Source organism: Dasypus novemcinctus, chromosome 25, assembly GCF_030445035.2.
Source record: "Dasypus novemcinctus isolate mDasNov1 chromosome 25, mDasNov1.1.hap2, whole genome shotgun sequence".
NCBI lineage: Eukaryota > Metazoa > Chordata > Mammalia > Cingulata > Dasypodidae > Dasypus > Dasypus novemcinctus.
The window spans coordinates 31,809,286-31,820,988 of record NC_080697.1 but is presented as its reverse complement, the minus strand read 5'-3'; the positions used below and the strand labels follow the sequence as shown (position 1 = coordinate 31,820,988).

Genomic DNA, 11,703 nt, shown 5'->3' with positions numbered 1-11,703 from the left:
GGGAAGCCTCTTTATTGTCATCCCTGCAATTTCCATCTGGCTTCAGAGCTGCCTCCACCCTCTCTGTCATTCTGCAGCACAGAAAACTCTTCCATCTGCCTTTGCTGGGAGAGCTGCTCCTCATTCTTCAAGACCTAACTTAAATATCATTTCCTATAGCCCTGGCTTGGCAAACTTTTTCTCTTAAAGGCCAGAGAGTAAATATTTTAGGCTCTGAGACAAGAAGTAAACGAATGAGCTTGGCTCTGTTCCAATAAGACTTTATTTACAGACATTGAAATTTGAATTTCATATACTTTTCATGTGTCACGAAATATTTTTCTTCCTTTGATTTTTTTCCCCCAACCATTTAAAAGTGTAAAAACCATTCTTCACTCATAGGCTGTATAAAACATACCAGGCCAAACCAGGCCATAGTTTCTGAGTCCTACTCTAAGTTCTTGCTGTTCCAAGTGTGGTCCAAGGACCAGCAGCTTCAGCCTCATATGGGAGTCTATTCAAAATGCAGAATTTCAGGGGCCCACCCAGACCCACTGATTCAAAATCTACATTTTAACCACATGACTCACGTGTACTTTATGGTTTAAAAAAATATTGATGCCTGGGTGTCACCCCCAGAGATTCTAATTTCATTGGAATGGGGTACAACCTATACATCTGATTTTTTTAACCTTCCCAGGTGGTCCAAATGCCCCACGGTTTGAGAATCAGTGTCAGACAGTTTCCCCAGGGAGAGAGGGCTGCCCTTTCTCCTTGATCCCAAAGGCCCCTGTCACTCCTCCATGACAAAGCATGTCTCTGTGTCAGGATGATTTGATACAGTCTGAGCTCCTCTGGGACCAAGACCCTGTCTAATGCTAATTTACAAAGGATCTCAGCTCTACCCTCTATCTGGGCTTCATCTCCACCTCCTTGCAATGGATGGGATGAGCCTTGAGATGCTTTTAGAGCTCTAAGCAGGCTCTTCTCTGACCATCCCTCGCCCTCCCAGAGAGCCAGCAGGGAAGGGAACCTCTTGTTCTCAGAGTCCTCCTGGCTTCTCTCTCTAATCCCGAACTTCTCCCCCTTTCCTGGCTTATAGACATCAGGCCAGCACAGGTCTGAGACTTCTCAAGGACTCTGGGGCTATGGGGACAAAGAGGCAGGGATCACCCCTTCAGAAAGCCTCGGGGATGCATGGGACACACACTGACTCAGGGTCCTGCACCCCAAAGGGGCAGCCCATACTCTCTCCCAAGCCCTCTACTCCCAAGACCACCAGCCTGGCAGCTTCCCACCCCTTCAGAGGCCCCACCACAATGCAGCCACAGACTTGGGAATTCTGGAATGTCAGAATTGGAAGGGCCCCAAGGTGGGAAAACCTGAGGCCCAAAAAAGGAGCAAGACCTGTCCGGGGAAGACCAGGGCCCACCCCTAGTCCCCCACAGAGCTCCTCCTTCTAGACCAGCTGCCTCAGCAGAGGAAGGATAGTCAGAGCTCTGCAGTGGGAGGACGGGGGACAGTCAAGAGAAAGGGCCTGCCAGGGCTAAGACTGTGCAAGGGGACCTGCCTGTGGCTGAGAACAGCATGGCAATGCCCTGCCCCCACCCCTCCCCTACTGACATGTCCAGGCCAAACCTATGGAAACCAGAATGGCCTAAGCGTATACCTCAACTCCCTCCCAGCAGAAAATAACAAAAAGAGCAACCATTTATTGAGCTGTTACTCCATGCCAGGCCCTTTACTAAACACTATGATTATCTGAGGTAATTATTAGATACCCATTGAATAAATGACCCAAATGGATCAGAAAGGTTAATCAATGGGCCTAAGGTCATACAGCTACTAAGGGAATTGGGAGGTAGGGAAGAGACATTAGAGAAAAGTGTGTACAGCTCAAAGACATCTCAGAGATCTCCTCCACGGTACGTGGACTTCAAACCCACATTGGGCTGATTCCTTTGCCCTGGACCCTCAAGCTAGGCTGGCAGCCTGAGACCACACTCAGCTTTATCCATTCCACTGGTATCTGAAAGGCACCCATGCTAGAAAGAAGGACATCTCCTCAGCACCTCTCCTGGTGTACACACCCTCCCCTCAGGGCCCAAGCAGACACTCTTCTCCCATGCCCACTGGTATGAGGGAATACAAGGGCTTGGGATCATCAGACCTTGGACTGAACCCCTGCTCTGTGAGACCTTGGCCCTCAGTTTCCCCATCTGAACTCTTCCCCTTCTTGGGAGTGCTCAGGGAGCAAGCTTTACCCCAGAAGGAATGAGAAGGAAAGAATAACTGGCAAAAACCCTGGAACATGGCAAGGCTCCTTGGTCCTGAACCTTGCACGTGGGCCCTTCCTTAGTTAGTTCCCAACCAAAACTAGTTCCCCAGGGCTGCAGCCCTACCAAATGGCCTGGCACTGGTGCGTGCTGGAGCCACATCTCGGGGATGACAGCCAGCCTGTGACACAACCTATAGTGAGGGTTGGGTGCACAGGGCCGGAGGCTTTATGGAAGGAGATACAGAACCACGTGTGGGCTCCCGCTGCTAGCCAGGACACAGCCTCCACTCACCTCCTGGCTGCCCAGGGGCACCTGAATGCCTCTCCCTCCCCACTGGCTCCTGGGCATCTAGCAATGCAAAGGGTCTTACCCAGCCTTGCCATGGGTACCCAAGAGGGCCGTCAGGGTTCTGTTCAGGAGAGGGAAGGGGGGACAAAGGACACCCACTTGCAGGCAGTCGCTGGCACACCTGTCACACCTGTCCATTCATATCCACTGGTCCAGTTCATTTCCTGCTGGGATGCCATTTATCACTTGCAGCTCTGGAGTCGGGTCCTGTGGTGCTTCTCCTCGGTCAGGAGAGGGATGAAGGTGTCACTGTGGGAGATCTTCAACCGGCTACTCCACCTGGGTCCTTCTTTTCCATCAGGCTCTGGCGGGAGGTTGTCTAGGTCACTCCGAGAGCCCCCAGCCTTCCCCTCACCTCCACTGCTGGAGTTGAGCTCCATCAACTCCAGCTCGTGCTTGGCGGCGGTTTCCAGGACTCGCTGCTTGTTGTAGTACCTGACGAAGTTGTTGATAATGGGGTGGATGGGCAGGGCAATGGCAATGACCCCACATAAGAAGCTGATGGCTGCATTGAGCTTGCCCAGTGTGGTCTTGGGGTAGATGTCCCCATAGCCAACAGTGGTCATGGTGATGATGGCCCACCAGAAGGACTGAGGGATGCTCTTAAACAAGGTTTCTGGGTGACTCTGCTCCATGGTGTAGCCCAGGGCAGAGAAGACAAAGATTCCTACAGCCAAGTACATGAGCAGCAGCCCCAGTTCCTTGAAGCTGCGCTTGAGGGCGTAGGTGAGGGTCTGCAGGCCCGAGGAGTGGCGTGCCAGTTTGAAGATGCGGGCGATGCGCATGATCCGCAGGGCCTGCACGGCCTGCTGCACCTTGGTCAGCTCCATCATGCGGGCACCCAGGTGCGTGAGCGTGAGGCTCACGTAGAAAGGCAGGATGGCCAGCACGTCCACAATGTTCATGAAGGAAAGAGCGAAGTGCAGCTTGTTGGGCGAGGAAAAGAGGCGCAGGAGGTACTCCAGCGTGAACCAGCCGATGCACGCCGTCTCCACGTTCTCCAGCGTCGGGTGCTCCACGCGGTTGCCCTCCGCGTCCAGCACCTGCAACTCGGGAATGGTGCCCATGCACATGACCACTGAGGAGATGAGAATGAGCAGGAAGGATAGCACAGCCACCGCCCGAGCCGGGCGCGACGACTCCGGTTTCTCCAGGAACTTCCACACGCACTTTTGGCAGCGCCGCCAGCGGCTCTCAGCCGCGTCCACGCCCAGGTCGTCCAGAATGAGCTGAACGCGGCGCGCAATCTCCTCCAGCTCCTCGCGCTTCTCGCTCAGGTGGCTCTTGCAACAGTCGTCCAGGAACTTGAGGTCCACCTTCCAGAAGTCCATCTCGTTCTTGAAGCAGATGGGGCAGATGCCCTTCTTCATGTGGATCTCCCCAAAATAGTATACCTCGATGACACACTTGAAAGCGTCGGGGTCCCTGTCGAAATAGAACTCGCGCTTTCCCGGGTCATAGTCGTCGCACAGGGAGAAGATGGTGTCATAGCCCCCAGCCAAGCAGTTGATCAACTCCGCCAGTCGGGTCTCGGGGTACTGGCTGAGAAGGTCTCCGTACAGCACCTGCCGCACGCCCCCCACATTGACGACGATCTCGATGTCCTCTCCGGCCCGGGAGCCCTGGCTGCCCAGCTCCGGAAGGCTGCGCTCCCGGGAGTCGTCCATCCTCCGGGTTTTTGCCCTGACAGCCTCGGGTTCGGCGCCCGCTACCGCCCCCGGGGAGTGTCGGGCGGATCCCACCGGTGCTCGGTCCTTGGGTAATTTTACCAGCGCTCGCTCGCCGGGAATGCGGGAGTCACAGCAGGCGGCAGCCGGCTGGGGAGTGCCGCGGGGGCGGCATGCAACAAGCTGCCGGGTTCAGGGCGGGCATCGGAAGGCTGAAGCGCGCCGCGGGAGCAGGCGGCGGGTCCCACTACCCGCGCCCTCCGGGCTACCAGCCTCGCAGAGGTCACTCACCCCAGGCTCCGGAGAGGCGCGAGCTGCCGCTTCGGCCCTCCGTCAGGTTGGAGTCGGGTCTCCTCAGGGACTGCAAGCACGTCGTCCGCCCGGAGGCGGCAGGAAGTGGCGGGCCAGCCCGGGAGCCGCGCGGGTCCTCGCGTGCGCAGGAGGTGTCGCGGAACCGCCGGACTCACACCGTCCGCGGAGGTTAGCGGAGAGCACACCGGCTTGCTCTGCCTAAGCCGTTCCTAAACACAATAGGAATTCCAGTCTGACGTCAAGAGCTTTTCAAACTGTACCCTCTTCTGGTGAAATTCTGCAAGGCACGCGCGGCAGCTGCTGGGGAACCAGTTAACCCTTGGGCAGACGGCACAGCTGCCGCGCCCGCAGCCGCCGCCACCGTGCGACCGCTGGCGCCTTTCCGGGCGCGGCGGGGCACGGGGGTCACCGAGGGGCCAGGATCCTGAGCTTTAAAGCGGCATGCTGACTCCAGGTCAGAAGGTTTCTCTTTCGCTGTTCTTTTTTGAAGGTCGATGGGGAAAGAACAGGGCTGCCTGTTGCACGGTAGAATAACGTGCCTAGAAGCCCCTTCAGAGCCTGCTCCTGCGTCTGCGGTCCCTTTTCTGTGTCCTCGATTTGCGCCGATCCTTCGCGATCCAGCGCAAAGCCTGCGGGATTCATGAAAGGTTGCCTGACACTCCAGATAGTTGCCAGGCTGTCAGTGGAACTGTCCCACCTTCACCTAGAACATGTTATAATGAGGACATTTTGCTCAAACCCCTCTGACGAGAAGGAACTTGTCCAAGGACACACCGTGAAATAGCTCTTCATCAGAGCTCTTCCACTGTCTCTGCTAATCGCCCCATGCAGTTTAACAAATTGAAGCTCTACCTTGATGTCTTCTTCCTGTAAACTGCTTCCCATTTCTCTGCAATTCAACCCTGTTAACTCCACCATTACCGGCCTCCAAGGCCCTGGACTAGAGACCTTGAATTCCCAGACTCCCTGCCCCCCCCACTCCTCCACCCACTTTGTCCCGGAGGCCTGCCTGTCCTTCCTGTCCCACATCTGTCCCCTCTTTTCCACCCTGGCTGCCACAGTTTTTCTGACTCTCACCTGCCTGCACCATTGCAACAGTTTCCTAACTGGCTTAGCTTAAAGCTTCTCCCTTCGTCCTCAGCATTAGCAACACTGCAAATTATAGAGCATCTTCTGCTGTCTAGAGACTGTGCTAAAGAGTCTGGACTCTATTACAGGCTGGGTTTTTTAAGCTAAGGCCATGCCCATTAATGGATCATGGAATCAATTTGCTGGGTCTCTGACAGTATTTTTTTTTTCTTTAATAAGATAGTATAAGATAGTATACTTTAATAAGATAGTATAAAATTGAATACATCATACAGAGGAAGTATTGTTTGGTGAAACTTCTTTTCCAAAATTTTATTTCATTTCTATTTAAAAATGACCTCTGGCTAGCAGTCTGTAAACATGTGCCCCTTATACAGTACTCTTACTTTTGGTAGTGTCAGTCTAAGTCAATGTAATTATTGAGGAGACTAACAGAGCAAGTGTGTTCAAGATATGATCCTTAAAAAAATTCCCATTTAATGAATATTATTATAATTATGTATTGCTGCTTGCTTTTTAACATTTGAATGGGCATTGTGTTTTAAACAAGACACATCATTTTTGAAATAAGACTATAATATTAAGATAGAAATTAAGAGCATAGTTTTGCTTTTCCTGGCACACAAATTCTGGAATAGGTATGAAGTCAAACCTATATTCTTAATTGGCATTTTTATAAGAAGCAATTTAGAAATGGAAGGCAGGTGAAGATATAAAACTCTAGAATGCTTGAATGTGCTGTAAAACCATTGTAGATGTCGCTGGATTTTACCAAGTAATATCCTTTCTTCTTTTTTCCATCTACTATGGCTTTTCAGTTAAAAATTTGTTTTTAAAAGGAATTTGTTTATTACAGCTCTACCTAGGAAAAAAAAATGACCTAAGACATGTTAGTACAGATTAAAACATTAAGACCTAGAAAGATTAACTATTAATTATCATAGTTGATATTGATGATAAGTGTACCATATGCCAAGTGCTTTCTGAGTGCTTTACATTTTGCTCATTTGAGCCCCCAAAGTAAGTCTCCGAAAGTGTGATCAATAGGTAAGGAACAAGGTGCTAACTAATTTGCCAAAATCACTCAGCCGGCAAGTGGCAAACTCGGGCCTGAACCCAGACAGCCCGAGGTCACAGCCCACACACCTAAACTCCTACATCCTAGTCACACAGCCCACAGTGGTAGAACTGAGATTTGGACTGAGGCCTGCTGGACTCCCTAGACTTATTCTTTTCTCCAGTATAGTACAGTGTGCCACCTCCCAGACACAACCCCATATTTATCTTCTAATGCCTATCCATGTTACTCCCCTCTTGTTTTTGGTTGCTCCCTAGTACCTGCAGAATTAAACTCAAATTACATCTTGGTCTGAGATTAATGGGCATATTTACGGAGCTCCTATGGCACATACATGTACACAAACACATGCATGCATCACCCTGGGTGTTTGTGTGTGGAAAGGGGTGTCATATTTTCATGGAGAATACACTTTTTATATAAATAAATAGTTTGTAGAAATTGGTATAACAAGAGGGGTATGTGCAAGCAGTGGTGGTTCATGAATTTCCCTACAGGAGGGGCTTCAGAGTGGCAGGCGTTTGGAAGAGGGAGGGGCTACCTATGCATCCAAGTATAGGGCTGACCTGGCTCAGGTGTGTTTTGGGGTGACCAAGACATCCCTTGGTCACTGTGTATGAGATATTACTTGGCCCAGGAGAGGCTGGTGACTTGGGGCTCAGAAGACAAGGTGCTGGAGCTGAGCCTGGAGGTCTGAGTACCATTTGCCTGCCTTGCCTGGAAAGAACACAGCCTATGAAGAGGAAGGGGTTTGGACATGGAGTAGGCAAAACATGAGAAAGATGGTTTAAGCTACAAGCAGAACAACAAGGAACTAGGAGGCCCTATGAGGAGGCTGGGCTATAAGTCAATTTTTCAGACTCAGGACACCTCTTGCTAGTTTGTTCTGAAAACCGTTTATTGACTATTAGCCAGTATTTTTTACTGCTGCAGGATAGAATAGAAAGCAGTACTTCAGACACAGTAAAAATAGGATGGCTTAAATCCAGTCATAGTAGCCAGATTCCGGCTTCAGCACCTTCATTCAACAAATTCCAGAATGGCAACAGGGGAGGGAGCTAATCCTGAGTGGAGTGTGAAGGGAGGTGAAAGTAGACGCAAAACACAGCGGAGAAAATGTCCCCAAATGGCCCACACCAGAGCAAGAGTCCACAGATAACTGGGGCAGGAGAGAGAGACAACTGTAAATGACAGGCCAAGAAGCAAGGGAGGCTTTTGAAATCAGAGGGCTGGCAACAAAAAGAGGGCTGGGACAGAGTGGCAGACACCTCCTGGTGGGACCAGCCTGGAGCCCTAAGGCAGATGAGGGAAAGGCGTGGGGCAAGTCTTCTCTCATCAGTAATGCTCTGTGAGAAGCAGCCAAGCATCCCTTACAAAGGGGAACAGGAGGCTGGCCCTCACTCACCCCTCAGTTTCACAACTGTAAAGTGGGTAAAGCAGACTTTATGCATTCATGTGTATTCATTCACTGAATAGGGAACTTGACCACAATGACTGAGAGTGAAGTCCTTGCCAGGCTCTGACATTTACTGATCGTGTGACCTTGAACAAGTTATTTAACTTCTTTAAACCTCTGGTTTTTCATCTGTAGAATAAGGGCTACAGAATGCAGGTGTAGGTCAAGTACTGAAACAGGTATGGACTGAGTAATGGGACAGGTGGGAGCCATGTGCTGTAGTTACTTGATACTTGGGGGTATCGAGAAAGACTTCACTGAGGAGGTTCATTTATCCATGTGATTCACCAGCATTTACTGGTTCGTAGAAGGTTCCAAACACTCTACTGGGTGCTAGGAATATAGAGGAGAATAAGACTAACGAAGCTGCTGACCTTGCAGAGCTAGCAGATTTGAGAGGCAGGGACCAAAAATCAATACTAATAATGGGAGGTGAGTGTTGGCCCAGGGGACACAGCAGGAGACCTAACTGTCTAGGACATCATGGCAGTATTCCATGAAACTTTGTGCAGTGGTTGAAATACTCTAAACCTGTGCCTTCAGCAAGAGTCAAGAGGCCACTTGTGGTTACAGAATATTTGAAATGTGGCTTGTGCAAATGAAGAACTGAATTTTCAAATGTATTCAATTTTTATGGTTTTATTGAGATATAATTCATATACCATACAATTCACCCATTTAAAGTGGACAATTTACAGTTTTGGTATATCCATATTTGTACAACCATTGCCACAAATTCTTTGAATTTCTATGTGAATTATACGATCAGCATGTCAATTTTTTACAAAGAAGCCAGCTGGGGTTTTGAAAGAAATTGTGTCAAATCTGTAGATCAATTTGGAGACTATTGCTAACTTTATGTTATTAAGTCTTTTGATTCATGGAAATGGCATGTCTTTCCATCAATTTAGGTCTTTAATTTCAGTTTTCTAGTTTTTAGACTATATGTTTATCACTCTTTTTCTTAATTTCATTTTTAATTTATTCATTGCAAGTATAGAGGAATAACAATTGACTTTGTATATTGAACTTATATCCCACAGTATTACTGAACATTTTAAAAATGTGTTCCTTGGAGTTTTCTACAAATAAGATTATAGCATTTACAAATACATACAGTTGTAGTTCTTCCTTTCCAACCTGGATGCCTTTTAGTAACTTTTCTTCCTAACTGCCTTGGTTAGAATTGTATTTCCTTCTTTTCTTTCTATTTTTTTAATTAGAAAGTTGTATTTTTGCAGAAAAATAATCTGTGGTAGTTTGAAACTTTATGTTCCCCAGAAAGAAAGAAAAAAAAAACATGTTCTTAATCTTAATCCATTCCTATGGGTGTGAACCCTTGTAAGACTTTTTTATGAGGTTACTTCTGTTAAGGTGTGGCCTACCTCAATCAGGATGGGTCTTAATCCTATTCCTGGAGTCCTTTATAAGCAGAAAGAAATTCAGACACAGAGACACAGGCATGGGAAATAGGAAACTGAACATCAAGAAACCTGAAAGAGAAAGGAGATACCAGGAGATGCTGCCATGTGCCTTGCCATGTGACAAGCTAAGGACCAAGGAGAACACACAGCCCGTCCCAGAATGCCAGTTTTCAAGAAGAAACCATTGCCTTGATGATGCCTGGATTTGGCCTTTGTTTTAGCCCCAAAACTGTAAGCAAATACATTTCCATTGTTTAACCTGACCCATTTTTTGATATTTGCTTGAGCAGACCAGAAAACTAAAGCACCAACCTATTAATAATACCTTGCATTAGTGTGGTACATTTGATACAATTGATGAAAGACTTTTTTTTAACAAATCAATTTTATTGGTACATATTAATAAAGCATAAAGTTCAAAGTGTACAATCAGTGGTATTTGGTATAATCACAAAGTTGTGCATCTATCACTTTAATCATTATTAGAGCATTTTCATTATTTCAATAATAATAAAAGACAAAATTCCTCACCTATCAGTCTCTCTTTGCTTCCCCTAATGTACATAGCTGCTATTTCTGGCTATCCTATCCAAAGTGTATAATGAATGGGTTTTTTTTTTCACTTTTTTTATTCTTTATTTTCAAAAGACTGTTTTTAAATTGTACTATTAAATAACCCATGGTTTATGTTATGCCTAGAAGTGGGATTGCCAGATCATATGCTAATTCTGTATTTAACTTTCTCAGGAACTGCCAAACTGTCTTCAGAGTGGCTGACCATTTTACATTCCCATCAATAAAAAATGAGTTTTCTTATTTCACCATAGCCTCTTCAACACTTGTAATTTTACATTTTTTAATAGTAGCCATTCTAGTGGATATGAAATGGCATCTCATTGTGGTTTTGATTTGCATTTCCCTAATGGCTAGTGATATTCAGCATCCTTTCATCTGCTTTTTGGCTATTTGTATATCTTCTTTGGAGAAATGTCAATTCATGTCTTTTTTCCCCATTTGCTGGGTTTTTTTATTAGGGAATTTGTGGGTAAACAGAACAATCATGCATAAAATACAGGATTCCCATACTCTACCCCACCACTGATACCTTACATTGATAGGGAACATTTGTTACAATTGATGATAGCAAGATTTTATAATTGTACTATTAATTAAAATTTAACTTATGGTTCACTTGTGTAGTGTAGCTTTTCCCTGTTTTTTGAAAAATTTTGTTCTGTTACCATATATACAATCTAAAATTTCCCCTTACTAATCATATTCAGATATATATTTCATGCTATTAATTGCATTAAAAATATGGAACACTTCATGAATTTGCATGTTATCCTTGCACAAGGGCCATGCTAATCTTCTCTGTTTCATTCTAATTTTCATATATGTGTTGCTGAAACTAGCACTGCCCATTTTTAAATTGGGTTGTTTGTTTTCTTGTTGATTAGTTATAGGATGTCTTTGTATATTCTGAATAGTAAACTCTTATCAGATGTGTGGCGTCCAAATATATTCCCCTAGTCTGTAGGTTGTCTTTTTACTTTCATGATAAAGTCCTTTGACATGTAAAAGTTTTCATTTTGATAAGGTTCCCATTATGTATTTTTCTTTTGTTGCTTGTGCTTTGGGTGTAAAGTCAAAAAAACCATTGTCTAACACAGGACACTTAATATGCTTCCCTGTAGGAATCTTAGCATTCTAGCTCTTATATTTAAGTCTTTGATCCATTTTAATTGATATTTGCAAATGGTGTGAGGTAGGGATCATTCTTTTGCATATGGATATCCAGTTTTCCAACACCATTTGTTGAAGAGACTATTCTTTCCCCATTAGTGGACTTGGCAACCTTATAAAAAATCAGCCATAAATGTAAGGCTTTATTTCTGAAACTCTCAATTCAATTCCCTTGGTCCAAATATCTGTCCTTGTGCCGTTACCATGCTGCTGTGATTAGTGGCTTTGTAATAAGTTTTCAAATTGGGAAGTGTAAGTCCTCTAACTTTGTTATTCTTTTTTAAGATGTCTTTCACTATTTGGTACCCTTATACTTCTATGTAAG

The 11,703-nt window shown here is 46.3% G+C and overlaps 1 protein-coding gene and 1 non-coding gene across 2 annotated transcripts; both read right to left on the bottom strand.

Moving 5' to 3' along the window:
• Positions 1-244: 244 nt before the first annotated feature.
• KCNF1 (potassium voltage-gated channel modifier subfamily F member 1) lies at positions 245-10,325 on the bottom strand. Its single transcript, XM_004460568.5, has one exon. It carries the CDS (start codon positions 4,271-4,273, stop codon positions 2,789-2,791), a length of 1,485 nt encoding a protein of 494 aa, XP_004460625.2. The 5' UTR covers positions 4,274-10,325; the 3' UTR covers positions 245-2,788.
• A 618-nt stretch (positions 10,326-10,943) lies between these two features.
• On the bottom strand, positions 10,944-11,050 carry LOC111764651 (U6 spliceosomal RNA). The gene has a single exon (XR_002797216.1). It is a non-coding gene; the product is annotated as a U6 spliceosomal RNA (small nuclear RNA).
• Positions 11,051-11,703: the final 653 nt, after the last annotated feature.